General features: G+C 41.6%; 1 protein-coding gene and 1 long non-coding RNA gene across 3 annotated transcripts in view; one reads left to right on the forward strand and one right to left on the reverse strand.

Moving 5' to 3' along the window:
- G3BP2 (G3BP stress granule assembly factor 2) overlaps window positions 1–17,470 on the forward strand; it is a 25,742-nt gene continuing 8,272 nt past the window's right edge. The window contains exons 1-8 of one of the 2 annotated variants that reach the window (XM_004596178.3): window positions 1–127; window positions 7,512–7,630; window positions 11,634–11,715; window positions 12,524–12,697; window positions 13,082–13,172; window positions 13,745–13,847; window positions 14,407–14,587; window positions 15,564–15,662. In XM_004596178.3, the coding sequence (XP_004596235.2) occupies window positions 7,536–7,630; window positions 11,634–11,715; window positions 12,524–12,697; window positions 13,082–13,172; window positions 13,745–13,847; window positions 14,407–14,587; window positions 15,564–15,662 (825 nt within the window). In that variant the 5' untranslated portion in view covers window positions 1–127; window positions 7,512–7,535. The remainder of the gene's footprint in view (window positions 128–7,511; window positions 7,631–11,633; window positions 11,716–12,523; window positions 12,698–13,081; window positions 13,173–13,744; window positions 13,848–14,406; window positions 14,588–15,563; window positions 15,663–17,470) is intronic. The other variant, XM_004596179.2, reaches the window with a different exon arrangement.
- The window catches only part of LOC131480834 (uncharacterized), a 20,252-nt gene continuing 17,602 nt past the window's right edge, over window positions 14,821–17,470 (reverse strand). Inside the window, exon 3 of the long non-coding RNA XR_009245857.1 lies at window positions 14,821–14,930. This is a non-coding gene — a long non-coding RNA (uncharacterized LOC131480834). The remainder of the gene's footprint in view (window positions 14,931–17,470) is intronic.

Consider the following 17,470-nt stretch of genomic DNA (forward strand, 5'->3'; position numbering starts at 1 on the left):
CCGAGGCTACGTGGGTTTTATCGGAGGGAGGGGGCGGCGAGCGTCCAGAATCCGCTGCAGCCGGGCCTCGGCGACTGGCCTGCCGCTGACCTCCGCGCGACGTCCCCGTCGCCGCTGTTGGTTGGAGGTGTGTACGGGGGCCCGGAGGGGTGGTCGCCAGGGAACCTCCTCGCGGCAGGAGCGCCGGGGTCGGGAGTGCGGCGGCGACGGACATTGTTCTCTCCGGCTGCGTCCGGTCGCCGTGTGTGCGTGAGAGGAGCCGGACCCTTCCCGGGTGAGGGATGGCGAGGCCGCGTGGGAAGGGAGGTGACCGGCGCGCTCGCGCGGGGTTGGGCCGGGGGCTGCGTGCGAGGGCACAGGTGCGACTGGCTGAGCCGGGTCGGGGACGAGGCGAGCGGGGGGCACGCCGCAGCGCCCCGGGGCTGCCTGCGGGCATCGTGCTGGGGGCGGACGGGGTGGACACCGGCCTCTGCCGCGGCTCCGATCCCCACCTCCCACCCTCGGTTGCTTCGGAGCGGGGACGCGGTCGCCGCCCCGCCCGTGGGGGAGGGGAAGGAGGCAGAGGCGACGCAGACGCCAAAGTAGCGGCCTCCGGGCACCATTTCTGTGTGCGGAAACAGAATACGGGTTTGAAGGCAGCGGCCGCCGGGGTTTAACCGGCGCCTTGGGCACCCCTCCTCCCAGCTCGGGCTTTACGGGTCCTGGGGCTGTAACGTGGGCCTCCTCAGCCCTTTTAATGCATCAAGTCCCTTATGGGTCTAGGCATAGTAAATGTTGGAGGGCCTTGGGGAATGGAATTATCTATCTCTCCACGTGTGTGTGTGTGTATGCGCGTCGCCCGCGCGCAGGAACGTGGAACTGGTGGGTTCTCTAGATTTTCGTTGATATTTTTATTTAGTCGGATCTGATCAGATTTCTCCTGCGTTTCCAAATGTCGGTTTCTTAGCCCTATGCAGGGAATACAGATTTGCGTCTAAAATTTTCCGCATAGATCGCCCCCACCCCCAGTTTTGCCTAATGTTTTAACGGACTTTGCAAGGATGTGCCTTTGCTCTTAACAGTGAGCCTGGAATGGGAGAACTGGCTCACTTCCCCTGGGTATGATTGTTGTGATACTAACTTGGATCAAGATGCTGATTTTAGGTTCCACTCAACCCTCACAGTAGTTTTCCAAGCATTAGCGTTGCAGGTACCTGGAACTAGGAAACCTTAACTGCAATTAAGGGTGCCAATGAGCTAGAGTGAAGATGATGGCAGTTCCTTGTCCAACTCCTTATTTGGCAGTTAGTATAGCCTTAGGCATGTGAACAAAGTTTCTAAGTAAACACTTGGCTCTGTTAGTATCCAGTGGTCCTTTTGAAATCCAGGAGTCTTAAGACCAGAAGATAGGATCAGTTTGAACCTCTTAGGATTGAGTTATGTGGTGTTTTGTTTTGTTTTGTTTTACCTTTTACTTGCTACATTTTTGGGATGGTCATATGTCTTGATGTTATGATGTAATCTCAAGAAGCTGTTTAATTCTGAGACATTATCGAGAGTTGTGGGGAAGGATGAAGTGCCCAAGAGTGGTCCTGGTTCAGGTAGCTCAGTCTTCACGGCTTCTGTGTTATAGATGGCAAACTAGCGTGCATCGTGGGGTGGACCAGAGAGGGCTTGGAGTTGGTGGAGATCGGGGCAAGGTCAAAAAAGAAGCCCTGGATTTTTCTAATATTAGTTACTAAAAATTTATAAATACTAATAATGTGTAGATTTCTGAGCAGCTTCCTTAGCCTGCAGAATTGTTGCTATTACCCCCCCACACACACACACTAATCAAGGTTAAAGTCCTCGCCTTGCACGTGCCAGGATCCCATGTGCACCGGTTCTAATTCATGTGGCCCCACTTCCCATCCAGCACTCTACTTGTGGCTTGGGAAAGTAGTCAAGGATGGCCCAAAGCCTTGGGACCCTGCACCCACATGGGAGATCAGGCAGAGGCTCCTTGCTCCTGGCTTCGTGTTGGCTCAGCTCTAATCATTGCCGCCGCTTGGGGAGTGAATCAGCAGACCTGGAGGTTCTTCCTTTCTGTCTCCTCCTCTCTATATATCTGACTTTCCAAAAAAAATAAATAAATCTTTAAAAAAAAAGTCCCCCCCACATTTTCTTTTGTTGAGTGAGCATGAAAATAGTGGATGGTTTCCTTTTAATGCTTATTTTGAAGCTTAAGACCTTAAATTCAGTACAATTAAGACAACAAGTGGAAGATACTCTTATTGTCAGCACTAGTAGCTAATGGAGTACTTTGGTTCATTTCCTGTAACTTTGGCCTGGCCTCAGTGGGAGTGAAATCTTTTTTACTGCTGTTTTTTCAGCGTACTTTTTCATTCTAGGTACCAAGTATTTCACCCCGATTTGGTTCCATAGTTAATTTAAGAATGACCAGGAAAAAATTATATTCTGGTGTTTTTTCCTCCCAACAGTTTCACATAAACAATTGGGTAGATTTTTATTTGCATTTTTCTTTGCCCTTCTGAAGCAGATGTTCTTAACTATGAGTAAGGGAAAAACAGACCTGATTTCCAGCCCTCTCTTTTCTACAGCTATATCCAAGGTTCTTTGAACTCCTTTCCTTAGACTCTCTTAACATCCCTTCGCTGTGCTGTAGATGAAGTCAATACTCTATTTCAAGAGGATGAACATACAGATTACTTGTTCAGCTTAAAGTGTGTACTGTAAATTCATGTTTGTATTTTTGTGGGACAGCATTTTCCTTTGTTAATGCTTGGCCGCTTTTCATAGTTTCTGAACTTCAGAACTTATTGCCACTGGGCCTGAGAAGAGACCTAACACAGGTTGGATTTGTTACTTATTTCTACCACTGTGGTTCCTGCATCTCCCTTGTGGAGCTTTCCTTTATGGTTTGCCACAACAGATTTAAGGTCAATGCTCTGAAAAGATACACTGTTGTTTTGGTTATTGAAGTCATTTTTCTGGAATACTGGAAAGTTCTAGTGTTGATAATAAATGGCATCAGTGGTTGGAAATGCAAATAGCTCAGTGAGAATGGACCTGCACCTGTGCCTGGCTGCTAGAAGTCAACACTGATTGAGGGGCTCAAGAGGGATACAGGAGTAAGAAAATATCCTGTGTGGAGGTGTACCTTGCATGGCACAGCATGGTTCCTGGATTGAAGTAGCTGTGGAAGAATAACTTCACAGCAGTTTGCAATGAGTGAGCATTTTTTTTTAATGAGTTTTGGTGCTTACACAGATTGGATGTCTCATATCCATATCCAAGGTGCTTGGCACTGAAGTATTCCCAAGTCTGTCCGATTTTGGAGTATTTATGTTACTGGTTGAGCATCCTTAATCTAAAATGGCCCAAGATAGAAACAGAAAAAAATTTCAGAGCATTTCTAGTCTCTCAGTGGATTCAGTATATTCAGCCAGTGTGTTGTGGTGGTTTTAGACATGTGTTTGAAATCACATCTAAAAATAGATTTTTTTCTGTAGATTTAATCATTTAATCTTTATGTGGATAAATGGAGAAAAGTTTCAAGAAGGTTGAAAGATGTCATGTCAGTATTTCTGAGATTAATGGTAATTGATTTGAAATTAATAAGAATATGGGGTTATTGAGCCTAAGTTTTATTCATTTGTTCACATTGTGTATGTTGCCTTTAAGTGAAATCACACCCTGGTTGTATAGTCTGATGTTTTATGTATTAGCTTTTTGGGTCTGTTGAGTAAGTTTAATTTTATTATTCTTTAGACAGATAACTGGTTTTTATTCTAGCATATTTTATGTGTCTATGTGTTTGAGGTTTTTTAGATACCACATTAAGAAAATTGTTTCCTCGTTCGTTCCTTTGTTCATTCATTCATTCATTTGCAAGACAGAGTCACAGAGAATAGTAGAGACTTCACTGCCCAAATGGCAGCAGCTGCTAAAGTTGGGCCAGCTAGAAACCAGAAGTTTCTTTTTTTTTAAGATATATTTATTTTTATTGGAAAGGCAGATATACAGAGAGGAGGAAAGACAGAGAGGAAGATCATTCATCCAATGATTCACTCCCCAAGTGACCGCAACAGCCAGTGCTGTGCCTATCTGAAGTGAGGAGCCAGGATCCTCCTCCAGGTCTCCCACACGATGCAGGGTCCCAAGGCTTTGGGCCATCCTCCACTGCCTTCCCAGGCCACAAGCAGGGAGCTGGATGGGAAGTGGAGCTGCTGGGACCAGAACCAGCGCCCATGTGGGATCCCAGCGAGTTCAAGGTGAGGACTTTAGCCACTAGGCCACGCCGCCAGACCCCATAACTGGAAGTTTCTTCAGGTCTCCCACTTGGTGACACAGGCCCACATACTTGGATTGTCTGTATATATTGTGACTAAAATAGACACAATGATAACAGTTTGTCATTTGACTCAGCTCCAGCCATTACAACCATTTGGAGAGTGAATCAGTGGACAGAAGATCTTTCCGTCTGTCTCTTCTCTCTGTAAATCTGCCTTTCCAATAAAAATAACAAATCTTTTGGAGTTAAACCTGTGCCCTTAAGGATACCAGTGACACAGCTGCCCAACATCTCCTGCATTTGTTTTGTTTTTTAAAGACTTGTTCATTTTCACTGAGAAGGCAGATTTTTACAGAGAGAGAGATCCTATGTCCACTGGGGTTCACTCCCCAAATGGCCAAAGTGGTCAGAGTCGAGCTAATCCAAAGTTGGGAGCCTTTGGGGTGTCAGGAACCCAGCTGCACTGAAGGCTGAGTGTTAGCAGGAAGCCCAGAAAGAAAGTGGGGCTGAGACTCAAACCCATGCCACCCCAGTAGGGCTTGTAGGTAGCCCATCGGTTGTGCCAGAACACTCCCCTTTTGTTCTAGAGCCCTACCTCCTGTAGTAACGTTGATCTATTAGATGGTTATCAGAAAGTAAAAATTGAAAAGTACTGTTTTGAAAGTTATAGACTTAATATATTACGGCCTTTGTAACAATCATACAATGTAGGATGGAGTGTGTACCCTTATTGAATATTTATATTATACCTCTAAGATTCTTAATATTGCTTTACACTTTGTGGCTGATGACTTGTGAAATTCTTGTCTGTTTATAAGTTTTTAGTTTGTGTGGTTTTTTTAAGATTTAATTCCATTGCAAAGTCAGATAAATGGAGAGAGAGAGGAGAGGCAGAGAGGGAAGATCCTCCATCCAATGATTCACTCCCCAAGTGACGGTTGGAATGGCCAAGCTGACAGGGAAAGTCACTTAATGACAGAGCTTTCAAGACAAACTGTTGATGATACTGGGTCATGTGTGCATGTAAGACACTTGTATAAATTGAGATACAGCTGAATAGTTGGAACTGCCAGGACAACAGTGTTAACCTGGAGGACATTTGCATTTGAAGGGAGGGAAAATGACATTATCATAGAACTCTAGAAAAAAGTGGAGGTGCACAGCAGTAATAATGCAGATGGATGAAGACAATAATCATTGGATTGTCGAGAATTGTGAGTTTCTTGAGAACTTTATTCAAGGTAGAGCTAAATTAACTAAGACTGGAGAGGTAAAGAGAAAAAACCAAAAGTATAGTTAGTAACTAGAGACAGAATATGATTAGTAAAGTGCCATGATTGAGGCTCAGAGACTTAAAGAGAGTTTAAGGAAAGTAGAATTATGTATTATGTTCTTTATTTTATAATGAAAGTCATATACGGAGAAGAGGAGAGACAGAGGAAGATCTTGCGTCTGCAACAGCCAGAGCTGCACCAATCTAGTGCAGTAGGCTAGTGGTTAAAGTCCTTGACTTGTACACCGGGATCCCATATGGGCACTGGTTCCAATCCCGGCAGCCCTGCTTCCCATCCAGCTCCCTGCTTGTGGCCTGGGAAGGCAGTGGAGGACGGCTCAAGGCCTTGGGACCCTGTAACTGCGTGGGTGCCCCAGAAGAGGCTCTGGGCTCCTGGCTTCAGATTGGCACAACTCCGGTCGTTGCAGCCACATGGGGAGTGAATCAAGCGCCTATATGGGATCCTGGGGCTTTCAAGGCGAGGACTTTAGCTACTAGGCCACGCCGCTGGGCCCTGGTTTTTTTTTTTTTTTTTTGTAAGATTTATTTATTTTATTACAAAGTCAGATATACAGAGAGGAGGAGAGACAGAGAGGAAGATCTGCGTCTGATGATTCACTCCCCAAGTGAGCCCAACAGCCAGTGCTGTGCCTATCTGAAGCCAGGAGCCAGGATCCTCTGCCAGGTCTCGCACATGGGTGCAGGGTCCCAAGGCTTTGGGCTGTCCTTGACTGCCTTCCCAGCGCACAAGCAGGGAGCTGGATGGGAAGGGGAATAGGAAGCTGTACCCATATGGGATCCCAGTACATTTAGCCACTAGGCTGCCACTCTGGGCCCGACTAACCATATTTCTAAAGATTGTTTCTGTACATAAGTGATTGTGTGGTACCAGACAGTAGTAGACTTAGTTTCTAAATTAATAAATTGATATTTGGAAAGACTTTTTTTGTGTGGCAATAAGTAACTAAGGATCTTTTCTCCCATGATGAGGCCAGGAATTTCCTCCAGGTCTCCCACACGGGTGCAGGATCCCAAGGCTTTGGGCCGTCCTTGACTGCTTTCCCAGGCCACAAGCAGGGAGCTGGATGGGAAGTGGAGCTGCCAGGATTAGAACCGACGCCCATATGGGATCACAGCATGTCCAAGGCAAGGATTTTAGCCGCTAGGCCATCACCCCAGGCCCACAATTTTATGTTTATTTTTAAAGGAAATAAACAGAAGGACAGAAATTTAAGAATTGCGTACCAATTCCTTGGGTTCTTTCCTGTGAAGAATATTTACTGTGAAGAATACAAATGTCATAACTAGTAATCACATTTTTTCTGACTATTCCGTTTGACTTCTCAGTTTTTGCTTCTTAACCTTCTTTTTTGGCTTGTTTGAGTTACAAACATGGATTTTATGTTACATAATTTCCAAATCTTTAGTATACCTGTTTGATTCATCAGTAATCTGTCCCTGGGCAGATCCGGCTCTTGTGGCCACTTGGGGAGTGAATCGTTGGGCAGACAATAATTCTGTCTCTCATGTTTGTGTATTTGACTTTCCAATAAAAATAAATAAATCTAAAAAAAAAAAACAAAACAGAAAAACAAAGGAAACGGAGTTCTGGGCCAGCGAAAGGCTTCATTGGTTAAGTCCTCCCTTCCTGGTGCTTGGATCCCACATGGGTGCTAGTGTCTGTCCTGGCTGCTCTGCTCTCCATCCAGTTCCCTGGCTATGGCCCGGCAGAGCAACAAATGGGACCTTGCACTGGAAGAACTGAACAAGCTCCTGGCTCCTAGCTTCGAAGCTGCTCAGCTCCGGCTGCTGTTCCCATTTGGAGAGTGAACCAGCCGATGGAAGACATTTCTGTCTGTCAATTTTAGTTTCCCATAAAAATAAGTCTTAAAAAATAAGATGAGTTCATGTTTTAGTTTCCAAGATGATGTTTAATCATAACTCTTCTTGTGTTTTTTCCCTCAGCATTTGACATTGTGCAGCAAAGAAATGGTTATGGAGAAGCCCAGTCCGCTGCTCGTAGGGCGGGAGTTTGTGAGGCAATATTATACTTTGCTGAATAAAGCTCCAGAATATTTACACAGGTAAATATTTTAAAGATTATTGGATATTTGTAATTGTTATTCTTGAGTATGGTAAGTGTCTAAAACCACTTCCAGCATTTCAGCCATCTTATGGCTAAAACTGTGAAAGTTCTTCTAACTTTCTTACTGCAACTCACAGTATGAGGAAAATATTTTGTATGGTGTCCCAGTATATAGCACATTCATATCCACATACACACTCCTAGGCTTGTGTAAGCTCTTGTGTTTTATATTTGGCTTTAAAAACAAACTGAATTTGACCAGCTAATAGGTTCCAAATTGTAATTGAACTGAATAGCACATCAGGTTTTTAAGTTTTCCTAATCAGCTAAATGATTATTCTTACAAAAAATATTTCTTCTGCTCTGTAAAATAGTATTCCTGGGTAAAATAGTGATAGTACCTTTGTCTATTTTGGCAGGGGTTAAGGGTTTTGGTCCCCCCTCCTCCCCCCCCGCAGAAATGGAAATAAATTGAGCGCATTACTGATTTTTCTTTTAGGGGTACAATAGCAGTTAAAGGCAATTGGCTTTGTTTGGAACATAATAGTTGAGCTTATTATATATATCATGTCCCTTCATTTGGGGGAAAATGGTTAAAATGACTGGCCATCCTTTTATCTGTATAAAATTAGATTTTACTATTCCCATGCCCTGTTAAACACGTGTATAATAATCTCTGGCCCAGCCTTGGTCCTGCGGCCATCTCGGGGTTAAAGCAGTGGATGGGAGATCCCTGTGTCTCTCTGACTTTAACAGAGAAATCAATACTGGCTTGAAAAGGAGAGTTATCAGGCTTGGGCTGGGGGACCCCCAGGGTGGCTGCAGTGCTGAGGGCTGATCCCTCGGTCCCTGCTAGCCAGTTGGGAGACGGGCTGGAGTTCCAGGCTCCAGGCTTTGCCTTAGCTGTTGTATCATTTGTGGAGAATACTAGATTAGAAGGCTGTCTTCATCTCTCTCTGTCTACTTTTTAAATAAAAAGTAAATGGCCAGAAATAAAGACATCCCTGTTTTAGTATATATGAGGGAGTTGGGGGCAGAATGTAATATAGGGCCATGTAAAATTTCATCTTGGCTCGCATTGTGGCATTATACACATCTAAAATAAAACTGATATATTTGAGAGGCAGAGAGAGGGAGAAAGAAATCTCCCAACAACTAGTTTACTCCGCAAAAGCCCACAACAACCAAGAGCAGTAATTCAGCCTGGGTTTCCCACATGGTGGCAGGCACCCAGCACTTCAATCATCACTTCGTGCTTGCGGGGTGCCTATTAATAGGAAGTGGCAATCTGAAGATCTAGGATACAGATGTCCTGAGCAATTTAACCAAATACCCAGCTCACACTTTTTTTATTTTTAAGATTTATTTATTTTTATTGGAAAGGCAGATGTAAAGCCAGGAGATAAAGATTTTCCTTCCAATGATTCACTCCCTAAATGGCCACAGTGGCCGAAGCTGAGCTGATAACAAAGTCAGGATCCAGGAACCTCTTCCGGGTCTACCACCTAGGTACAGGGTCCCAAGGCCTTGGGCCGTCCTTGGCTGCTTTCCCAGGCCACAAGCAGAGAGCTGGATGGGAAGTGGAGCTGCCGGAATTAGAACCAGCATCCATATGGGATCCTGGTGCTTTCAGATGGAGGATTAGACAATTTAGCCTTCATGCCCTTTGCCCATCCTCCAGCACCCATGTTTTCAGCCTCTATGCATATTTTAGAATGCAACCTATTTTGTTTCATGCATTATTGTTAAGCATGTAAAAACTGGCATTTACTAGAACAGTTTGGTAGAGGCTGTGTATATGTATGATGAGTCTTTGCGGACTTGGCAAAATGGCTCAGTGGCTAAATCTTCACCTTATAAGTGATGGGGTCTCAGGGCTGTGCTGGTGCGTGTCCTCACTGTTCCACGTCCCATCCAGCTCCCTGCTTGTGGCCTGGGAAAGCAGCACGGGATGGATGGCCCAAAGCTTTGGGACATTGCACCCGTGTGGGAGACTCAGAAGAAGCTCCTGGATCCTGGCTTTGGATTGGCTGAGCTCTGATGATTGTAGATATTTGGGGAATAAGACAGGAGAAGGCAGATCTTTCTGTCCTCTCAATAGATCTGCCTTTCTGATAAAAATAATAATGAAGTTTGCATGCTGATACCAGTCTGTCCAGGCCCCACTTGGTTACTTATTCTTGGATGGGCAGCAATTTAACCTCTTCATGCTCATTAAGGTAATGGCATTCATTTCATGAGATTTTAAGGAGATTAATGCACTCAGAGCATGACATGGAAGACGCTCTTAAGTGTTTTATTGCAATGCATTCTGGGGAAAAAATATGTATTCTGAATTCTCTATGAAAAAAATGATTGTATCTTCAGTTTTTTGTTTTGTTTTCATTGTGAAAAGTTAGATTTATTATAGATATTGAAGATGATGACCTGTGTAGCATTAAGAGAGGTAGGTTCAAGAAACACCCGGTTAGATAACCTTAATTTATAGAAAGCTCTTAGCCTTGTTTTTACATATGTAATATGAAAGTGTGAATTTATTTTTTTTTTTTTTTTTAAAGATTTATTCATTTTTTATTACAGCCAGATATACACAGAGGAGGAGAGACAGAGAGGAAGATCCCCCGTCCGATGATTCACTCCCCAAGCGAGCCGCAACGGGCCGATGCGCGCCGATCCGAAGCCAGGAACCTGGAACCTCTTCCGGGTCCCCCACGCGGGTGCAGGGTCCCAATGCATTGGGCCGTCCCCAACCGCCCTCCCAGGCCACAAGCAGGGAGCTGGATGGGAAGTGGAGCTGCCGGGACCGGAACCGGCGCCCATATGGGATCCCGGGGCCTCCAAGGCGAGGACTTTAGCTGCTAGGCCACACCGCCGGTCCCGTGAATTTCTTTTTTAAACAATAATTATTTATTTGCGAGGCAGAGGTTACCAGAGAGGTCGGGGTAGAGCAGGACAGGTTTTCCATCTGCTCGTTTACTCCCCAAATGGCCCCAAGAGCCAGGGCTGCACTGGAGCAGGAACTTCGTCCAGGTGTCTGATGTTGGTGTTCGGGCCCAGGATTTGGACCCTGCTTTTCCTGGCACGTTGGCAGGAGCTGGACTGGAAATGAAACACCAGGATTTGAACTGGCTCCCATAAGGATGCCAGTGCTGCAGCAGACAGCATTACCTGCATATGCCACAGTGCTAGAACCCAAGGTTTTTGTTTTTTAAAATTTATGTATTTCGATTGGAATGTCAGATATGTAGGGAGGAGTGACAAAGAGGAACATCTTCCGTCCACTGATTTACTTCCCAAGAGGCTGTAGTGGCTGGAGCTGAGCGATTTGAAGCCAAGAGCTAGGAGCCACACAGGTGCAGGGTCCCAAGGTTTTGGGCAGTTCTCAGCTGCTTTCCCAGGCCACAAGCAGGGAACTGGATGGGAAGCTGGGCCGCCGGGTTTAAAACCAGCGGCAGTAAGGGATCCTGGTGTGGTCAAGGCAAGGACTTTAGCCACTAGGTTACCGCGCAGGGCCCTGGAATCCACGTGTTAACTTTTATTGCTACGTTTAGATAATGCCAGAGAAAGGCTAAATTAATCAAGCACTTAAGGAACAGTGTATGGTAATTTTTAAAAATTAGATTTTTTTTCATCCTTGTCTCTGAGTTAAACATGAATTTTTAAATCTACTATGGCTTTGCAATTAACTGTTTGGAGTTTTGGAGAGTGCTAAATGCTAGCATCTGATTTCCTGACAAGTAGATAACTGCATTTTTGTATTAGAAAAAAAATCAATAGAAGATTTAAAAATTAGATGAGACTATCTGGTGATTATGAGACTTACTGAGCATTTTATAATTTAAGCCTTAAATCAATCCTGTGAAACAGTTGCTGCTCTGATTTTATAACCACGAAACCTGAACTTAAGTAACTAGTGACATAGCTGTGCCTGGAACCTAATGTGTTTGATATTGGGACTTCTCTTGACAATGCAGTGCTCATCATTATCAGTGGTTTTGCAGGTTTTATGGCAGGAATTCCTCCTATGTTCATGGTGGTGTAGATGCTAGTGGGAAGCCCCAGGAAGCTGTTTATGGCCAGAATGTAAGTACCATGTCATAAGTACTTAGTTTTTTTGGTGGGTTTTTTTTGTTTGTGTGTGTGTGTGTGTGGTTGTTTTTTTGTGTTTTTGTTTGTTTGTTTGTTTTTGGTTTTTTGTTTGTTTTGTTTTGTTTTGGGGTACATTAATACAAAGATTTCAGAAATAGCCTTTTTGTCCTGATATTTTGTCTTCAGTATGATCATTGGTTGTGTAACAGGAGTTTGTAAATCATTACCTAAAGTGCTCTTCATTCTTAATAGTTCATTTTTGTATAAAATCTAATACCATATTGAGATATGGTTACAACAGGAGATAGTTTTATATCCTTCATGTGTGTTTTATGCATGGAATACTTAATACAGTTTAAGCTTATACACCTGTGAGTTGCACCTTGCGTTACAGGGTTGCACAGAAGTATACGCTCTTTATAACTTAAGAGAAAAGGAAGACTTTGGAGTGATGTGGACTTCAGCTAGAATGCGAATGTAGGACCTGGAGTAGAGAAAAGGCTATATAGGTCTAAAGGAAAAGTAAAGTTAGTTGTGAAGTCAATGAGCAGTCAGCACAACTTGTAGGAATAACTCAGGATTTATCTTAGAAAAGTAGGAGAAAGCTTTAGGAAGAGAACCTTTCATAGAGAAAAGACATTTTGACAATTGTGATTTATAAGTATCACGGAGATGCATAATGAAATGGATTCAAATGAAACAGATTAAGTTGTTAGCATGTTTAGAGGAAATCAGTGAGGGCAAGTAATACAGTATTATGTAGGCAACGAGTAATCACATTTTCCCCCCTTCCCTTATAAAGGATATACACCACAAAGTGCTATCTTTGAACTTCAGTGAATGTCATACTAAGATTCGTCATGTGGATGCTCATGCAACTTTGAGTGATGGAGTAGTTGTCCAGGTCATGGGTTTGCTGTCTAACAGTGGACAGCCAGAGAGGAAGTTTATGCAAACTTTTGTTCTGGCTCCTGAAGTAAGTTCCACATTTCGCTTAGTTTTCATTTATATGACTTATAATTGGTTGAAGTGTCTTAAGAGTTTCTTCTAAAAGGCTTAAATTTGCATATTATTTTTTTGATAAGCATTGTTGGGCCTATTGAAATTTATTTGGATGTATGTACTATTTGGAATTAAGTCGGATAGGGATGCAAGTGTGTCAATGGATGATTAAGATCACAACAGTAATACAGAAGGTGTTTCAAAGTTTAAATATATTAAAATCATAACATTCTGCTCTTAAATCACATTGTGTTCAGAACAGAGGAAATTATCTGTGTCTTGTCAGGTAATTTGTTCTTTTATGTAAGCCTGAATTTATGGGCATTTATGGAATATTTGCATGTTGTGTTCCCAATAGGGATCTGTTCCAAATAAGTTTTATGTTCACAATGACATGTTTCGTTATGAAGATGAAGTGTTTGGTGATTCTGAACCAGAGCTTGATGAAGGTGAGGTGCTTTCTACACACAAGGTTTCTGTCGGTATTTTCAAAGGACTCTTAATTTTTGTAGGACAGAAATTTGTATCCATGTTGAGTGAAACCCCTGTTACTGCTTATATTCTTTTTCATACAAGGTATAATATTTATTTTATGAAGTTACAGAGAAAGCAAATATAGAAAATGAGAAATTCTTCCATCAGTCTCATGCGAGTGTGATGCTTATTAGAGTTATTGGGTCATATTACTTAACACTTTTATGGAAATGAAATTGTGCTGTTACATTTGTACTTGCTGTGTCTTTGTTGGCTTGTCTCAGGGATGGCCACCGGCTTGTTTTCCTTTGTTTTTATTACTGCTCTTTATATCATTGTGACAAAGGAAATTGAATTATGTTAGTCAATACCAAACTTCATTGTTCTTTCTCTGTTTTTTGAGAGAACAGGAAATAGTGCAGTTAAATTACCTTTATGAAAGCTTACTAAATTTTATTATTGTACCACTTCCTTAAACATCAAAAATACTGTATTAAAAGTTTTCTAAATCTTGTAACATAATCTCTGATGTGTTACGTATTGTCAGAATCAGAAGATGAAGTAGAAGAGGAACAAGAAGAAAGGCAGCCATCTCCTGAACCTGTGCAAGAAAGTGCCACCAGCAGCTACTACGAGGCTCACCCTGTGACGTAAGCATAGTGTTGGCAAGGCTGCATTTGATCGGAACCATCATGTGTTCACAGGGTGCTTTTGTTACATAAATTATTGTTGGTAATTTGGTAATTTTTTCAAGCTACCCATTTGTGCCTGTCTCTTTCTCTGGTTGCCCTCCCCTCTGTTTCTCTCTGCTCCCTGCCCCCTCCCACACACACAAAACTTAAGATTTTATTTTCATCCAAAATTCAACGTGTTTTGCACTTATAACATGGAATCTTTAGTGTCCATTTTGTTGTTGTTTGACAATGTGAGTCTTAACACTAACATAAATCTCCCTGGTAGCCCAGTTTCAAGATGGTAATAGTGTTAAAAGAACTGCTTGTTTTGCTTCTTGGCCATTTGGCTAAGATCAAGTGTTAAATAACTGCTGGTGAATGGTGTTACTTTTTTCCTCCTGGATTTTTCTTCAAAAAGCGCATGTAAATAAAGGTTATTGATCTATTAATTGTGCACATGGGTTGGGAGAGGAATTGAACTTGATCTTTTTTTTTTTTTGAACTTGTACTGAAAGAACTAAATATTTTATTGTAGTAATGGCATAGAGGAGCCGTTAGAAGAATCTTCTCATGAGCCTGAACCTGAGCCAGAATCAGAAACAAAGACAGAGGAGCTGAAACCACAGGTGGAAGAGAAGAATTTAGAAGAATTAGAGGAGAAGTCTACTACTCCTCCCCCTGCAGAACCGGTCTCCCTGCCGCAAGAACCACCCAAGGTTAGATGGGAGTAACTCTAGACCCTTACCATCACGGTCATAGTTGATGTCATTAATGAAGCATGTGTGATTTAATACAGTAAGCTGTGCTTTTTTATGTGTATGAAAGAAGCTCTGAGGCCTTTGTTATACTAAGAAAATTTAATACCACCCTCCCCCAAAAATGAACCCCAGGAGTGAATTTTATTTTATAACTTAAGATTCTAATCTTTGTATGCAATCTTAATGTACAATTTTTTGGGTCCATGTGTGAGGCTGTCAGATGCTGTTTGATTCTGTTAAATCCTCTAAGCACAGAAGCACCAGGATTCGTGGAATTTCCCAACTACAAAAAAAAGTTCATCTGTAATTAAAAGAAGAGATGGCTTGTTGTTTGTGGTTTAAATGAGATCAATTTCCTAACTTACATCAATTAACTATCTTGGAAAGATGAGTGACACCATAGTATATCATGTAAGCTTACCTAAATCTTCTTTTGTCTTCTGTAATGTAGATTAAGGTATATTTGGGTAGAAAGAGATTTCCTTGTTCAATTTGTTAATGTCTGTTTAAGTTTCCAGCTAAGTACTCTCTTCTTTCCTATCTTTACCCTCTCCCCGTAACACCATCACACACCCTGTCTTTCCCAAAAGAGCAAAGAAATTGGTTCTAATAGGCTCATATATTTTCAGCTTGTTTAGTTGTTAGTGGTTTTGCTTGCCACTTACTCATCTGCTTAGAGTATATAGGAACTTGCTTGTGGATTTATTTAGTATCTCAGAAAAGACAAGTGTCTTGCATTAAAATAATCTTGCATATTGAAATTTTGAAAGCTGGCACATAGACTGGCATGTGTGTGTGTGCCATTCTTCTAGGAATACCCCAATATAGAGCAATAGTTTAGAAATGAACAGAAAATATATATTTGGAAATTTCCCTTTAGGAATGTTGGTGGTTTTCCATGATTAGTAGTGTAGGTTTGTTGCATTTCCTGCAGGCTTTCTCCTGGGCTTCAGTGACCAGTAAAAACCTGCCTCCTAGTGGCACTGTTTCCTCCTCTGGAATTCCACCCCATGTTAAAGCAGCAGTCTCACAGGTAACCAATCTGTGAACACATTGGATTGTATCCTTGTTACATTGCCAACTGCTTATTTTTTTCTACTTTTTAAATGATTCATTCAACTTATGGATTAAATATACAAGAAAAACTTGTATTAAATGTCAGTGCACCCACTTTAAATGCCGAATCTCCATTCATCATCTACATAGGTGGTATTTGGGGTTTGGGTGTGTGAATACAGATTAAGTTGGTTTTATTAGTATATAATATTGTTATTAAAAGGCTTCCTAGAGTAATAGAAATGTTCCTTTTTTTAAAAAATCTCTAAATTTTGTTCAGCAGAAATATTTTAGGTAAGAAATTGGAAAGGCACAAACTAGTGTGGCATTTAAAGATTTTTTTTAAGTGGAAAACTTTAAAATACATTGCCTCAGCACGCTCAGTCTGTAAGCGGTTCACCATTTAATTGAAGCCTGTACCAACTTATGACTGTAGTGTTCACTTTAACTGATCATTTCCAGTATTCTGCTTTGTCTGTTTGTCATCTCACACGTTTCAGACCTTTAGCAAAATAAGAGACTGGCTATCTAAAATGGTTGTTAGATACAGTTGAGGGTTAACTAAATTCAAATTTTTTCAGGTACAGCTACAGGGTGTCCAATTCTTTTCCTTCCCTTACATTTGAGTTAAACTTCATTTCACTAGAAAACTTAGACTTTTTTAAGCTGTATAATCAGCAACATAAGAGAATACACAGTCCCATTATACATGTTTGCGTGTGTGTGTGTGTGTGTGTGTCTTTTTTTTTTTCCAGTTAGCTATTTAGGAAACAAAGATTGGTTACTTCAGATCATAAACCAGAGTTCTGTCTTAATGTAGAAAATGAGTTTGTCCAGTGTTTGTGTTTTTCACCACAAATGGAGATCTCATAAGTGACTCATGGCTTTTCTTTTGAAACCTTGATTTCTTAGCAGATGTGGTTTGTTGGATTGGTACTTCATTTTAGACAGTTAACTGCATTTAAACAGCTAAAGGTTACTCATTGCTTTTGGTGCCTGTTAAATATACCAGGCATTGTGCCTAAGCCTCTTACAATCATGCCCGTTTAACCCTCAACAACCAGTCAGTAGGGTGGGTGCTAGAATTAATTCTTGAGCTAGGACACAGAGGTCTAGAGTCACTCATCGTGGAGAGACCTCTGCAGACTAAGTTTTACATGCAAATAGTTTGGATACTAGATTCCATGTGTGACGTAGGAAAGCCTTGTCCGCCTTTAACTCCTTGTTGGAAGCCAGTGTTTGCTAGCTGTAGTTGAAACAATGCCATGTTTAAGGCTTCCCTGAATCAAATTACATACCTTGTCTGTTGCCCAAGAAAGTTTAGTTATCCTACATAATTATGTTGTATTTCTAAAATATTTTTCAAATTGCAGGAAATTCCATATGTTCAAAATTTAAACTTGAGAACTTTCTGATCTCTTTAGGCTACTATATCTAGAGTGTATTTCTGTTATTCACACTTCTTTTGATAGCTCTTCAGTTTTGTTTTGTTACTTTTAAATAGCTTTTATTTTGTAACATTTATAACCAGGTTATTGATAAAAAAGACTTTAAAATCTAATTCTAGGATGATGATAGGCAATAATCTAGAAGTAGGTAAGTTATTTTCTTGAAAGTTGGGATGGACTAGTTCATCTAAATAGGTTATGTTTAATTGAAAGGTTTATCAGTTGTGCTTACATCTGCTTTTATTGACTTGATTTGATGGTTCATTTTAATTTCATTTTCTGTTGACCTTCATATTGGGATTTCTCATTTTCACGCTTTTCTGGTTATAAGGAACTA

The sequence above is a fragment of the Ochotona princeps genome, chromosome 7 (assembly GCF_030435755.1).
Source record: "Ochotona princeps isolate mOchPri1 chromosome 7, mOchPri1.hap1, whole genome shotgun sequence".
In the NCBI taxonomy this organism is placed as follows: Eukaryota; Metazoa; Chordata; class Mammalia; order Lagomorpha; family Ochotonidae; genus Ochotona; species Ochotona princeps.